General features: G+C 46.2%; 1 protein-coding gene across 1 annotated transcript in view; it reads right to left on the bottom strand.

The window, feature by feature from the left end:
• Positions 1–258: 258 nt before the first annotated feature.
• LOC121292387 (tubulin polyglutamylase TTLL5-like) overlaps positions 259–16090 on the bottom strand; it is a 172555-nt gene continuing 156723 nt past the window's right edge. Inside the window, exon 8 of the mRNA XM_041214237.1 lies at positions 259–1340. Coding sequence (XP_041070171.1) covers positions 1258–1340 — 83 coding nt within the window. The 3' untranslated portion in view covers positions 259–1257. The remainder of the gene's footprint in view (positions 1341–16090) is intronic.

Below are 16090 nucleotides of genomic sequence, written 5' to 3'. Positions count from 1 at the left end.
ATACTATCCACAAACCCCTCGCCTCCATCAAATCCATCTTCCCTCCACTTAGGGTCCTTGGCAGACTTGTTGCTCTGGGCTTCCTCACACAGACCTCCACCTCCTCGAAAACAAGGACAGCAGGCGAACAGGGACACCACCACCTGCAAGTTCCCCTCCAAGCCACACACCATCCTGACTTGGAAATATATCGGCCGTTCCTTCACTGTCGCTGCGTTAAAATCCTGGAACTCCCTTCCTAACAGCACTGTGGATGTACCGACACCACAGGGACTGCAGCGGTTTAAGAAGGCAGCTCACCACCACCTTCTCAAGGGTAATTAGGGATGGGCAATAAATGCTGACCCAGCCAGCGAAGCCCACATCTTAAGATTGAATAATAAACATGTGGGCAGTTCAGCTGCTGCCACTCATTGCTGTTCCATTTTCTTATCTTGTTTCCAACAACAGAAAGCAAGGACAACCTTTCTAAGACTCCATTAAGTAGAAGTGTTGAGCCCCCAATAAACAGATTAGGCTCCAACGGGTTGCTAATCACTTGGTTATAAACGGGTGCTCACAGAAGCAGATCCATGTCTCCAACCTACATGGCACCCTCTGTTCTAGATGGACACTGCTATGTGAGGAGCCATGCTGTGGTAGTAAAGATCCTTTCTCAGACTGAGCAATGCCCACAAAGCTGCAGCATTCCTTCAGGTGATTAGAATCCTGTGTAGCAGCTGCAAGGGCAGAAGGTGCAGTACATGGAGCACTCAGAACGAAACTCCATGGAGTGATAGACGTCATCAACGATGAGTGGGCAGACCTCCTCATGTGGTATAGGGTGGGTCAATGATTACTGAACCACGGAGCAGAATGGGCTGTTGGCAGTGCTGCCCTTCCTCTAATGGGGAAACAATGACTTGCTCCTTGCTGTATATCTCATGGTGAATGGGGCTGTGGGGCATTCTATCAGGAACTGCTATGGTGAAGTTGCCAATTGTCTATAATTGTCCACAGTCTGAGAGTTTCCGCTTCCTGTCCTCCATTCCCGTTCCTTAAGAAGCTGCCAGGCGTTAACCTCATAGCCCATCTCCAGTCTGGTGGGCGTGGGTGGGGGATGCGGTGGGAGACGGTGGGGGGGAGCGGAGATTAAAATGATTCAGGGAGAAACAGCATTGAAGAAAAATCTCTGATGTGGATTCTTCGATCTCTCTGAACCAATAGATTCCTCAATCCCTTTGTACCAGTGGATTCAGGGAATGCGGCCTGCGAGGATCAGCTGGTCCAATCACTCCTATTTCCCGATGTGTTTCTTGGTGTAAAGGTGAGGGTTAGCCTGCTGTTGCTGCTAGGCTGAGCTGTGAATACACCAACAGAAAACAATGTTTAACAAAGTACAAACTCACAGATTGCCAGGTTTCCTTATCAGAATCACAAATTAGCATTGGGTAGGAGCTGCAAGTCTGGACACTCCTGCCGGTAGAGAGCGAGCTGGACACTCCTGCCGGTAGAGAGCGAGCTGGACACTCCTGCCGGTAGAGAGCGAGCTGGACACTCCTGTCGGTAGAGAGCGAGCTGGACACTCCTGCCGGTAGAGAGCGAGCTGGACACTCCTGCCGGTAGAGAGCGAGCTGGACACTCCTGCCGGTAGAGAGCGAGCTGGACACTCCTGCCGGTAGAGAGCGAGCTGGACACTCCTGCCGGTAGAGAGCGAGCTGGACACTCCTGCCGGTAGAGAGCGAGCTGGACACTCCTGCCGGTAGAGAGCGAGCTGGACACTCCTGCCGGTAGAGAGCGAGCTGGCGAGGAGCTACCCCACAGGGAGGAGAAACTTATTCAAATCCTTCAGAAAGAGCTGTCAGCCTCTGTGGCAAAGGCACCTCTGAGGAGGTCAGGAGCATGCCTGTGCTGGTCAAATCTAGGGCAGGAGCTAGTGTCAGTTGTGACTCAGTGGTCAGCACCCTTGCCTGAGTCAAAAGTTTTATGGGTTCCAATCTCACTCCAGAGACTTGAACACTAAAATCTCAGCTGAATTTCCAACACAATACTGAGGGAGTTATTAGGGGGACATAAATAATCTCACGGCAATATGGCAAAGAAAAGCTGGAGGGTTCTCTCTGGTATTCTGGACCAATGTTTACCCCTCAACCAACATTACTAAACAGATTACTTGGCCGTGGTCACATTGCTGTTTGTGGGAGCTTGCTATGTATGCTACATTATAATAATGACCACATCTCAAAATGCACCTCACTGGCTGTGAAATACTCTGTCCTAAGGTTGTGAAAGCTGCTACAGAAATACAAGTCTTTCTATATTCATTCTTTTGTACCTCTTATAAAGCATCTAAATTTACAAACAGGCTACTGTTGTAAACAGCCCATGTAGTCAGCCTTTCAGCACTTCACCGCTTCCCATATCCATATATGAATCTATTCTATCCGGATTCTCACACTCCACCAAAGTACCAAAATGGCTCTTAGCAAAGTCACAAATAACATCATATGTGATTGTAACAAAGGTACACTATCCCTCTGCGTTCACCTCAACCTATCTGCAGTCTGTGACACAGTTGACCATCCTCCTCCACTGCCTCTCCACTGTCATCCAGCTCGGTGGACTGCATTCACCTGGTTCCCCTTTTATCTCTCTAATCATAGCCAGAAAATCACCTGCAACGGCTTCTCTTCCTACCTCCAAACCATTGTCTCTGCTGTTCCCCTATGATCTATCCCTGGCCCCCTCCTATTTCACATTTTCCTGCTGCCTCTCAGTGACATCATTAGAAAAAGAAGTTTCCAAATGTACACTGACCACACCCAGTTCTACCTCATCACCACCTAGCTTAAACCCTTAACTGTCTCTAAATTATCACACTGCTTGACTCATACCCAGTGCTGGATGAGTCCAAATTTGAGTATTTCTGAAAAAAGGCAGATGTCAAAGCTTTTTATCCTGCACTCATCAGGAAATTCACAAGATGAAAAGTGCTGACATGTGCCATTTTTCAGCAATACTAAAGTTCTGTACTACCAAATGACTTCTTATACCTGAACAGAAATTTCCTCCAATTAAATGTTGGGAAGATTGAAGCCACTGTCATTGGTCCCCATTCCAAACTCCATTCCCTCCCCACTGACTCCATCCCTCTTCCTGGCAACTGTGTTGGAATTATATGTCTTTAAACTGGATTTTACTTTTTAAAATATGGAAGGACATTGCACTATTTGGACATTGGAGGCAGCCCAAGAGTTATTTTTAAAAAAGGATCATAAGTTCACCTTGGAACTGTCAACAAGCAGGCCTCTTCCAAGCAATCACCTAAACTATACAGTACTTGAGAAGGATTTAAAAACAAAAAAACTGCGGTTGCTGGAAATCCAAAACAAAAACAAAAACAGAATTACCTGGAAAAACTCAGCAGGTCTGGCAGCATCGGCGGAGAAGAAAAGAGTTGACGTTTCGAGTCCTCATGACCCTTCGACAGAACTTGAGTTCGAGTCCAAGAAAGAGTTGAAATATAAGCTGGTTTAAGGTGTGTGTGTGGGGGGCGGAGAGAGATAGAGAGAGAGAGAGGTGGAGGGGGGGTGTGGTTGTAGGGACAAACAAGCAGTGATAGAAGCAGATCATCAAAAGATGTCAACAACAATAGTACAAAAGAACACATAGGTGTTAAAGTTAAAGTTGGTGATATTATCTAAACGAATGTGCTAATTAAGAATGGATGGTAGGGCACTCAAGGTATAGCTCTAGTGGGGGTGTTTTTTTTTAAAAATAATGGAAATAGGTGGGAAAAGGAAAATCTTTATAATTTATTGGAAAAAAAAGGAAGGGGGAAACAGAAAGGGGGTGGGGATGGGGGAGGGAGCTCACGACCTAAAGTTGTTGAATTCAATATTCAGTCCGGAAGGCTGTAAAGTGCCTAGTTGGAAGATGAGTTGTTGTTCCTCCAGTTTGCGTTGGGCTTCACTGGAACAATGCAGCAAGCCAAGGACAGACATGTGGACAAGAGAGCAGGGTGGAGTGTTAAAATGGCAAGCGACAGGGAGGTTTGGGTTATTCTTGTGGACAGACCGCAGGTGTTCTGCAAAGCGGTCGCCCAGTTTACGTTTGGTCTCTCCAATGTAGAGGAGACCACATTGGGAGCAACGAATGCAGTAGACTAAGTTGGGGGAAATGCAAGTGAAATGCTTTCACTTCATTTCACTTGCATTTCCCCCAACTTAGTCTACTGCATTCGTTGCTCCCAATGTGGTCTCCTATACATTGGAGAGACCAAACTTAAACTGGGTGACCGCTTTGCAGAACACCTGCGGTCTGTCTGCAAGAATGACCCAAACCTCCCTGTCGCTTGCCATTTCAACACTCCACTCTGCTCTCTTGCCCACATGTCTGTCCTTGGCCTGCTGCATTGTTCCAGTGAAGCCCAACGCAAACTGGAGGAACAGCACCTCATCTTCCGACTAGGCACTTTACAGCCATCCGGACTGAATATTGAATTCAACAACTTTAGGTCGTGAGCTCCTCCCCCATCCCCACCCCCTTTCTGTTTCCCCCTTCCTTTTTTTTTCAATAAATTATATAGATTTTCCTTTTCCCACCTATTTCCATTATTTTTAAAAATTTTTTTTAAATCTTTTATGCTCTCCCCACCCCTAGAACTATACCTTGAGTGCCCTACCATCCATTCTTAATTAGCACATTCGTTTAGATAATATCACCAACTTTAACTTTAACACCTATGTGTTCTTTTGTTCTATTGTTGTTGACATCTTTTGATGATCTGCTTCTATCACTGCTTGTTTGTCCCTACAACCACACCCCCACTCCACTTCTCTCTCTCTCTCTCTCTCTCCGCCCCCCACACACACACCTTAAACCAGCTTATTTTTTACTCTTTCTTGGACTCGAACTCAAGTTCTGTCAAAGGGTCATGAGGACTCGAAACGTCAACTCTTTTCTTCTCCGCCAATGCTGCCAGACCTGCTGAGTTTTTCCAGGTAATTCTGTTCTTGAGAAGGATTTGTTTGTTTTGAACTGCAAAGAACTTTCATTAATGAAAAGCTGGAAGACAAAAAGACAATCACATGGCAGAGGCAAACCTAAGTTTGAAGCAATGGTTTTGCTCTCAGTCTAGTTGGGGAAAGGCTGAGAACAGGAGGCTACCCTGACAAGCTCTCTCTCCCTCTCTGCTTTGTGAAACCATGTGCGATTCTCGACCTGTAGCCAGATAATCCTCATCTGAGTGTAGTTTGACTGCTTAATTTTGGACTTGCTAGCTGAGAAAGGAAGAATTGGTCCAGCTACACTCTCCTCTCCACTGAAGCATCGTTGGTGAACTTCCTGACATCCACTGGGCCCAGTCTTTGCCTGAGGGAACTTCAGACCCACAGCATCGAACCTCCATGAACTTGAATTTTTTTTTCTTGGAAAGTTTTTTTATCATCCACCTAGCTCTGCAGAAACTACCTGTGGGTCTCTTGTTTGTCTGTGTCCATGTATGTGTGTCTCTTGTTTGTCTGTGTGTCCGTGTGTGTGTGTTTCTTGTTTGTCTGTGTGTCCGTGTATGTGTGTCTCTTGTTTGTCTGTGTGTCCGTGTGTGTGTCTCTTGTTTGTCTGTGTATGTATGTCTCTTGTTTGTCTGTGTGTCCGTGTGTGTGTATCTCTTGTTTGTCTGTGTGTCCATGTATGTGTGTCTCTTGTTTGTCTGTGTCCGTGTGTGTGTGTGTGTGTCTCTTGTTTGTCTGTGTCCATGTATGTGTCTCTTGTTTGTCTGTGTGTCCGTGTATATGTGTCTCTTGTTTGTTTGTGTGTCCATGTGTGTGTGTGTCTTGTTTGTCTGTGTCCGTGTATGTGTGTCTCTTGTTTGTGTGTCCGTGTGTGTGTGTCTCTTGTTTGTCTGTGTGTCCGTGTGTGTGTGTCTCTTGTTTGTCTGTGTGTCTTTTGTTTATCTGTGTGTCCGTGTATGTGTGTCTTTTGTTTGTCTGTGTGTCCGTGTGTGTGTCTCTTGTTTGTCTGTGTGTCCATGTGTGTGTGTCTCTTGTTTGTCTGTGTCCGTGTATGTGTGTCTCGTTTGTCTGCGTGTCCGTGTGTGTGTCTCTTGTTTGTCTGTGTCCGTGTATGTGTGTCTCTTGTTTGTCTGTGTGTCCGTGTGTGTGTGTCTCTTGCTTGTCTGTGTGTCCGTGTGTGTGTGTGTGTCCGTGTGTGTGTGTCTCTTGTTTGTCTTGTGTGCCCGTGTGTCCGTGCCTGTGTTGGGGAAGTTTAATAGGGTTAGTTAGTTACACTTCCAGGTTATAATCATGTGTCAACCGGTTCTTGAAACTTAAAAGGAGTTTTGTTTTAAAATAAATTAATCATTCTGAGTTTTTCGAAACAAAACTCCTTTTAAACAAATTTCAAGAAAAGGTCAGAGTCTCTTTTCTTCTGGGTACTAGAATTATAGGTAAATAATTGGCCATTTTGGTGAGAAAATTAAACATTTAAATTAATGGTATGGAGTATTGGGACTCGATAATTTGCGCACTCCTCCCAACCCAGTTGAAACAACTGTCTGATTCTGAACCAGACAATTTGCAATTTGCAATCTTGGCATCTTCACTGATCCCAATATGTGCTTCCAACCACACATCCACACCATCACTAAGACCACCTATTTCTACCCCCACATCATCATCCATCATTGCCCCTGCCTCAACTTATTTGCTGCTGAAACCCTCATCCATGCCTTTGTTACCTCTAGACTTGACGATTCTAAAGCATTCTTGGCTGGTCCCCCACATTCTCCTCTCTGTAAACCTGAGATCATTCAAAAACCTGCTGCCTGTGTCCTAAGTCACACCAACCCTGTTTATCTGTCACCCACACGCTTGCTTGTTGGCTCACGGTTAAGGAACACCCCAAGTTTAAAATTCTCTTCCTTGTTTTTAAATCCCTTCATGGCCTCACCCCCACCTGCAGCTCACAGCCCTTTGAGGTCTCTGTGCTCCTCTCATTCCGGCATCTTAGGCATCCCCGATTTTAATCACTCCACTATTGGCCATGCCTTCAGCTGTCTAGGTCCTAAGCTCTGGAATTCCCTCCCTAAATCCATCTGTCTCGCTACTGCTCTTACTCCTTTTAGACACTCCTTAAAATCTACCTCTTTAGCTAAGCTTCTGGTCATCTGACCTAATATCTCCTTATGAGGCCTAGTGTCAAATTTTGTTTTATAATGCTCCTTTGAAACATCTTCAAATGTTTCATGAAGTTAAGGATGCTATATAAATTCAAGTTGTTATTCTCTTTACAGTGAGATATCAATAGCATGTCCAAGATAGTATTTATGTGAACTGAAGACGTTGTAATCTTCCCCCTCTCTCTGCCAGCATGACCAATCCACCGGTCAAAACACATCAGGCACGTCCCACATAAACAGGAGGAGGCCAATCAACCCTCAAGACTGCCTGGTTCTGTAACTCTTAATATCTTTACCTAACAAAAATCCATCAATCTCAATGACATTTTCAATTGACCCTCGACCCCAACAGTTTTTTGTGGGACAGATTTCCAGATACCCCTCTTTGTGTGAAGAAATGCTTCCTGACAACACCCCTGAACAGTGTAGCTCTAATTTTAAGGTTCCGACCCTTTGTTCTGGACATTCCTTGACGAGAGGCAATACTTTCTACCTACCATACCAAATCCTTTAATCATCTTCAATATTTTGATCAATCATCCCTCACCCTTCTAAACTCAAGAGATTACAAGCCAAGCTTGCGCAACTTGTCCTTATAATTGAACCCTTTTAGCCCTGGTGAATCTGTGCTACGGCCACTCTGAGGCCATTATGTCATTCCTGAGGTGCAGTGCCCAGAACTGAGAAGTTGCTCCAGATGGGGTCCAATCAAGGCTCTGTACAACTGTAATGTAACTTTTGCCCCTTTGAATATCACTGTTCTCGAGATAAAGGCCAACATTCCACTAACCTATTTAATTATTTATGTAGCTGTGCAACTAGCAATTTGTGATTTCTGTCCTTGGATCTCGAAACCTCTCTGCTCCTCCAGTGGAGTTGCTGACAAAATTGTATCCCATTACCATCTTCAATAAAGTACCATGTTACTCTTTCTAATGTTATTCCTAGCTGTAAATTCCAACCAATGCTCCCATCCCACTCCACACAATCTATAGGCTTTTGAAACTGAAGACAGCCTGGTTGCTACTCCCTGACTTATCTCGTCTCTTTTGTTCATTTTGGCTCTCCTAGTGTCAGCCTTGGGATCTTTCAGTAAATCAAAACTAAACCGCCTTTGGTTTAAACATTCACTCCCTCCACCACAGACACACAGTAGCAGCAGTGTGTACCATCTACAAGAAGCACTGCAGCGACTCACTAAGGCTCCTTCGACAGCACCTTCCAAACCCACGAAGGACGAGGGCAGCAGACACATGGGAACATCACCACCTGGAAGTTCCCCTCCAAGTCACTCATCATCCTGACTTGGAAATATATCGCCGTTTCTTCACTGTTACTGGGTCAAAATCCTGGAACTCGCTTCCTAACAGCACCTGTGGGTGTACCTACACCAAATGGACTGCAGCGATTCAAGAAGGCAGCTCACCACCACCTTCTCAAGGGGCAACTAGGGATGGATATTGAACGCTGGCTGAGCCAGCAATGCCAAATAAATAAAAGGAAATTGCCCAGTACTGGTATTAGATGAAGCCTCTTGTTCAGATATACTGACCTATCTTTTCTCTATTCGGTGCTGATCATATTTCTGGATTTTATAAATATAGTTTTGCTTTTATTTGCAAACTATTCTGAGAATGGCCTGTTTTGCAGAGTTCATTAAATACTTGCTGCTCACTGCCATATTACCAGCTGCTGAATGGAAACTACGTGTAATCCTCCAGCACTTCCACCTCTCAGCTTAATGAGCAAAGAAAAATCCTCTTACTAAATCCTTGTGGCAGTGAGTGTAGCTGTCTTGCTTCGAGCGCATTTACAATCGGACACCTGATCTCGGCAGACTCTTTAACAGCTGCTCCATAGTCATCTGATATCCTGACTCCTGCATCTGGGCAATGAGCCAGCAACTCATTTAATATCCAAGGGATTCCTGACACTGGCACAGGGAGGCATGCAACAGTGAATGACAGAGAGTTAGAGAGAGAGAGAGAGAGCATGCCAGAGAGAGCAAGCAAGAGAGCTAAGGGGAGAACAAGAGTTAGAGGGAAAATGAAAGAGCTAGAGAGAGAGAGAGCAAGCTAAAGTGAGAGCGAGAACTAGAGAAAGTTTGAAAGAGAGAAAGTGAGAGAAAGTGAGAGAGCATGCTAGAGTGAAAGAGAGTTTGAAAGAGAGAGAGCTAGAGAGAGAGTTTGAAAGAGTGAGAACGAGAGAGCTATAGAGAGAGTGAGCTGGGGGGACAAGAGAGAGAGAGGGCGAACGAGGTAGCAGGGGTGAGCGAGTAGAGAGAGCAAGCTAGAGGGAGAGAGTGCGAACTAGAGACAGTGAGCAAGGAGAGAGAGCGAGCTAGAGGTAGAAAGTGCAAACTTGAGACCGCGAGCGAGGAGAGAGAGCGAGCAAAGTAGAGAGAGCGAGCTAGAGACAGCGAGTGAACTAGAGAGAGAGAGTGCAAGCTAGGGTGAGTGTGCTAGAGTGAGTGAGCTAAAGCGAGCGAGCTAGAGGGAGAGAGAGAGCTAGAGTGAGAGAGAGAGCTAAAGTGAGAGCGAGCGAGCTAGAGTGAGAGCGAGCGGGCTAGAGTGAGAGCGAGCGGGCTAGCGTGAGAGCGAGCGGGCTAGCGTGAGAGCGAGCGGGCTAGAGTGAGAGCGAGCGGGCTAGAGTGAGAGCGAGCGGGATAGAGTGAGAGCGAATGAGCTAGAGTGAAAGCGAGCGAGCTAGAGTGAGAGAGTGAGCTAGAGTGTGAGCTAGCGAGCTAGAGTGAGAGCAAGCGGGCTAGAATGTGAGCGAGCGAGCTAGAGTGAGAGCAAGCAGGCTAGAGAGAGAGCGAGTGAGCTAGAGTGAGAGCAAGCGGGCTAGAGAGAGAGCGAGTGAGCTAGTGAGAGAGCGAGCAAGCTAGTGAGAGAGTGAGCGAGCTAGAGTGAGAGCGAGTGGGCTAGAGAGAGAGCGAGCAAGCTAGAGAGAGAGCGAGCGGGCTAGAGAGAAAGAGCGAGCGAGCTAGAGTGAGAGCAAGTGGGCTCGAGAGAGAGCGAGCGAGCTAGAGTGAGAGCGAGTGGGCTAGAGTGATTGCGAGCAAGCTAGAGTGAGAGTGAGCTAGAGTGAGAGTGAGCGGGCTAGAGTGAGAGTGAGCGAACTAGAGTGAGAGCGAGTGGGCTAGAGAGACAGCGAGCGAGCTAGTGAGAAAGCGAGCTAGAGTGAGAGATCGAGCTACAGTGAGAGAGCGAGCTAGAGTGAGAGAGCGAGCTAGAGAGAGAGCGAGTGGGCTAGAGAGAGCGAGTGAGCTGGAGTGAGAGCGAGTGGGCTAGAGAGAGCGAACAGGCTAGAGAGAGAGAGAGTGAGCTAGAGAGAAAGAGAGAGCCAGAAAGCTAGAGAGAGAGACCGGGAGCTAGAGGGAGAAAGCCTGAGCTAGAGGGAGAGTGAGCTAGAGTGAAGGCGAGCTAGAGGGAGAGAGCGAGTGAGCTGGAGGGAGAGAGGGCAACCTAGCGGGAGAGAGAGAGAGTGAGCTAGAGAGAGAGCATGAGAGGGAGAGCAACTTAGAGTGAGGGAGAGAGAGAGTGAGGAAGAGAGAGGGAGAGAGAAGGAGAGAGTGCTAAAGATAGAGAGACAGAGGTAGAGAGAGCTACAGAGAAAGAGGGAGAGCTACAGAGGGAGAGGGCTACAGAGAGAGCGAGAGAGCTACAGAGAGAGAGACACCTTAAGAGGGCTAGAGAGAGTGAGAGAGCGAGAGAGAGGGAGAGAAAGAGAGAGAGCAAGAGCGAGAGAGAGCTAGTGAGATGGAGAGTGAGAGAGAGAGAAAGCGAAAGAGACAGAGAAAGAGCTAGAGAGAGGGAGAGAGCTGGAGAGAGGGAGCAAGAGAGAGTGAGTGAGAAAGAGCAAGTTCCGTACCCAAAGCCCATCCAAAAAATGGGTGGAAATGGCACAGCAATAAGAGCTTCTATTTAGCAGATATGACAGTTTAAAAAATTCACGTAAGGTACTGAAATTCAGACACAAAAAGTGGCCACGAATACCTGCAAAATGGAGGGTCAGAGGACCCACTTCATCCTGATCTGGAGATTCCTATTACATGCCATCCTTACCTGATCTGTGTTAGGGGTAGACCCTCGATGCCCTTATTTATTCATTCATTGGCTGTCGGTGTTGCTACATTTATTGCCCATCTCTAGATTTTTCTTATTCATTCAGGGGATGAGTGTTACTGGCTGGGCCAGCATTTATTGTCCATCCCTAGTTGCCCTTGAGAAGGTGGTGGTGAGCTGCCTTCTTGAGCCGCTGCAGTCCATGTGGTGTAGGTACACCCACAGTGCTGTTAGGGAGGGAGTTCCAGGATTTTGACCCAGCGACAGTGAAGGAACGGCGATATATTTCCAAGTCAGGATGGTGAGTAGCTTGGAGGGGAACTTCTGCAGCAATGTCTTAGGACTGAGATGATTGAACTCCAACAACCACAACTATCGTCCTTTGAGTTAAGTCTGACTCCAACCAGCGGAGAGGTTTTCCCCCAATTGGCATCAACGTCAATTTTGCTAGGGCCTCCTTGGTCAAATGCTGACTTGGTGTCAAAACCAGTCACTCCTACTCACCTCTGGAATTCAGTTTAGTCCAAGCTTGGGCGGAGGCTGAAATGTGGTCAGGAGCTGAGTTAATTCATCCTTTATCTTAAGTGTGGTGGTTGGCCACCTTGTTGAACTGCTGCAGTCTATGAGGTGTAGGTACACCCACAATGCTGTTAAGGGATTTGCAGGACTTTGATCCAGCGACAGTAAGAAAGGCCAATGTAGTTCTACATCAGGATGATGTACGACTTGAAGGGGAACTTAGAGAGGGCGGAGAACCCAGCTCCTGCTCTTCTCTTCTTCTAGAGGTGGAAGATGTTGTGGAAGGAAACCTAACAAGTTGCTGCAGTGCATCTCAAGGATAGTACCCACTGTTACAGGATTCTCATTGTGCTTATCCTGCATTACAGGATCCTGACTGCCATTGTCCTGCACTGCAGGAAACTCATTGTTCTTATCCTGTGTTAATGGACCCTCACTGCCCTCAATCTGTATTAACGGACCCTCAATCTGTATTAACGGACCCTTAGTGCCTACACTTTGTGCCAATGGAGTCTCACTGCTCTCACTTTGTGGGAGACGGTGGTAATGTCAGTGGACTAGTAATCCAGGGGCCCAGTATATGCTCTGGGGGCAAGAGTTCAAATCCCCATGGCAGATGGTGGAATATAAATTCAATTAATAAATCTGGAATTGAAAGCTAGTCTCAGTAATTTGAGCATAAAACTATCATTGATTGTTGTAAAAACCCACCTGGTCCACTAATGCCCTTTAGAGAAAGAAATCAGCCATCCTTACCTGGTCTGATCTATCTGTGACTCCAAGCCCACAACAATGTGGTTAATCCTTAACTGTCCTCTGAAATGGTCTAGCAAGCCACTCGGTTCAATAAAAATTTCAAAAAATGTGTTAATGGACCTACACTGCCCTCACTCTGTGTTAATGGACCCTCACTGCCCCTATTCTCTATTAATGACCCTCACTGAGCTAACACAGAATGGGGGCAGTGAGGGTCCACCAACAAAGAATGGGGTCAGTGAAGGTCCACCAACACAGAGTGGGGATCCATTAACACAGAGTGGGGGTAGTGAGGGTCCACTAGCACAGAGTGGGCATCCATTAACAGAGAGTTCGGGCAGTGAGGGTCCGTTAAAACAGAGTGGGGGAAGTAAGGGTCCATTAAAACAGAGTAAGGGCAGTGAGGGTCCATTAACACAGAGTGGGGGAAATTAGGGTCCACTAACACAGAGTGGAGGTCCATTAACACAGAGTGGGGGAAATTAGGGTCCACTAACACAGAGTGGAGGTCCATTAACACAGAGTGGGGGCAGTGACGGTCCACTGACACAGAGTGGGGGCAGTGAGGGTCCGTTAACAGAGAATCTGTTAACAGAGAGTGAGGGTCCATTAACACAGAGTGGGAGCCTGTTAACAGAGGGTGAGGGTCCGTTAACACAGGGTGGGAGCCTGTTAACAGAGAGTGAGGGTCCGTTAACACAGTTTTTAAATCTGTATTGAATTGAGTGGCTAACTTGGCCATTTCAGAGGGCAGTTAAGAGTCAAGCCTATCAGTTGGTGATCTTGTGTGTACACAGAGATGCCCATCAGTCTTAAGGCCACCTGTCACAGCAATTCAATACTTCAAGTACACAAAGGAAAGGCTCGCTTGGTGCCCTGATTCAGGTGGGCTGTTGATGCTGAGTTGTGGGTTCTTGGCAATCCATTTCAGCTCTGCAGGGAGCTAAACAGCCAGAGGTAGGAGTTTGAGGGAAGGCAGAGCTTGGAAGATTCTTCCCAGCTCTTGAAAGCAATTCAGCAAGAACTCCAGAACTTCAAATGAACACTAAAGTTTGCGCTGTCTAATCCTGATCAGCCACATTCCCTTATGCTACTCACAGGGTCCTATTGTATTTCAGTGTTTTTAACAGCTTAAATCTGGACGTATAACCTTCTGTGTTGTCCTTAACCCTAGCTTATTCAACTAGGCATCTTTTCAAAAAGGAATTAATGACACATGACCTACTGTACTTCTGATTTTACTTGCAATCTGTTATACATGTCTGCTACCATCAGGGCAAACATCGGGGCTGCCCTTGAATTTCTAGGAGTTGAAGATTAATTTCCAGGACACTGTTAGGAGCAACCTTGAGAAAAAGTCAGAGGGCCGTTAAAATAAAACTGTGTTTTCTGGGAAGCGTGCTGAGGGTCACAATCTTCCAATTTTCTTCAGGTATGGGATCAGTGCCAGAACTGGAGGATTGCAAATGTTACACGCTAATTCAAATAAGGGTGATAAATCCGGCAACAATAGGCTAATCGGCCTAAAATTGATCATTAGGAAACTTTGAGAGACAATAATCTGAGACAAAATTAATTGGCACTTGGAAACATATGGGTTAATAAAGATCTTGCATGGATTTGTTGAAGGCAAATTGTGTTTGACTAACTTGATTAGGTTCTTTGATGAAGTAACAGGGAGGGTTGAAAAGGTGCAGTATGTTGGATATATGTTTGGACTTTCAAAATTTTAATAGAATTGTTAGCATAATTGAAACCACTGAGATTGAAGGGGCAGTGGCAGCATGGATATAAAATTGGCGAAGAAACAGAAGGGAGAGATTAGTGTGGATGGTTGTTTTTTGGAGCAAAGTATACACTGGTGTTCCCCAGGAACTGGTATTAGGACAAATGTTCTTTTTGATATATATTAATGGCCTGGACTTGGGTATAAAGGGCATAGTTGCAGATGATCAGCATTGTTCGCTATCCATCGATTTGAAGAAGACGTCTACTCAGAGTCACGAGTTTCTGCCATGGATCTTCATGTGACTGAACAGATTGATTCTCAACCCCCAGTTCTTTGGATACATGGGGCAGGGCATAACATGAGGTCTTGGGATCCAGAGTACAGGGTTTGCTTCCTTTTTGTTCCTTCTCTGCAACAACCCTGCCTCATATTAAGAGATGATGACTCAAAGTGTTTTTTTTAATCATTCATGGGATATGGGCTTTGCTGGCTGGGCCAGCATTTATTGCCCATTCATTATTGCCCTTGAGAAGGTGGTGGTGAGCTGCCTTCTTGGACCGCTGCAGTCCATGTGTTGTAGGCACACCCACAGTGCTGTTAGGGAGGGAGTTCCAGGATTTTGACCCAGCGTGATACAGCTTGGTGGACAAGCTGTCTCCATTTTGAATGATCAGTAACAAGCTCCTTCTAGTTATTAATGTCAATACTACCACGTTTCAAGGAGAGCTTCAGGACGTCTCTGAAGCATTTTCTTTGTCCTCCCCGAGGACATTAGCCATTTGAGAGTTGAGAAAATGGAGCTTGGCAGGCAAGATGGTATTCAGCCACCCAAACAGTCCATTAAATTGATTTTGCAGGAGTTTTCCCTGAATGCTTGTGGAACTGGCTTTAAGGAGGACACTAGCATTTGCTTGATGGTCCTCCCATTGAATCCAAAGGATGTTGCAGAGGCACTGCTGATGGAATTTCTCCAGCGCCCTTATGTATCGCTGATATACAGTCCAGGTCTCACTGCGGTACAGGAGGGTGGTGACGGTAACTGATCTGTATGGGAAGTGCTCAACATATTCCAGAGTCTCTCCGTCAACGTATATGGGAGGTGGGTTATTTGACTGACCAGGTGTGGGTTGATACATGAGTTTGTTTTGGCAACATTCAAGGACAGGCAGAGTGTCTTGTACGCAGAATTGAAGAGATCGAGGGCAGCTTACAAATCAAATGCAGAGTGGCAATAATACTGCAGTCATCTACAAACTGTAGATCATGTATATTAATGGAGGTCAGCTTAGTTTTGGCACAGGGGTGACTGAGGTTTTTGGCCATCTAGACACATTGTCCAACTCCATCAAAGTTGATTTTGCAGGTGTTTTCCCTGAATGCTTGTGGAGCTGTTTGACAGTCCTCCCACTGAATGCGGAGGATGCAGAGAAGGCATTGCTGACAGCATTTCAAAACCATAATTCAAGGATTTAAACTCAGAAGAGGGAAGAATAATTAAAATTTAACTATTGCACACTGGAGGGTGGGAAACATGTGGAATAGACTGCCAATGGAGACACTGGAGGAGATTAGTGTTGGAAAATTCAAGAGTGATTTGGGTAGATTGCTGGGGACCAAGGTGAAGGGTAGAGTGCAGGGGGAGGCTTGGATCCGAGTCCTGGTCGATTGCCCCAAATAGCCTCTTCATTCCTGGATATTTCTCTTGTTTCTCTGCAGTTTGTGACAGCAGTGTTGCATGCATCCCTTCGCATTCTCTCCCATCACACTGGGCAGTAATACTGCAGCTGGGTATCTGGAACTGTGTTGCATTTAAGTGAATGGAGGAGGGGGTGGTTAGCTGGTGTAATTACCCGTTTGACCATC

This window comes from Carcharodon carcharias, chromosome 20, assembly GCF_017639515.1.
Source record: "Carcharodon carcharias isolate sCarCar2 chromosome 20, sCarCar2.pri, whole genome shotgun sequence".
NCBI lineage: Eukaryota > Metazoa > Chordata > Chondrichthyes > Lamniformes > Lamnidae > Carcharodon > Carcharodon carcharias.
The sequence above is the reverse complement of the archived record's forward strand: the minus strand, read 5'-3'. Positions and strand labels throughout refer to the sequence as shown.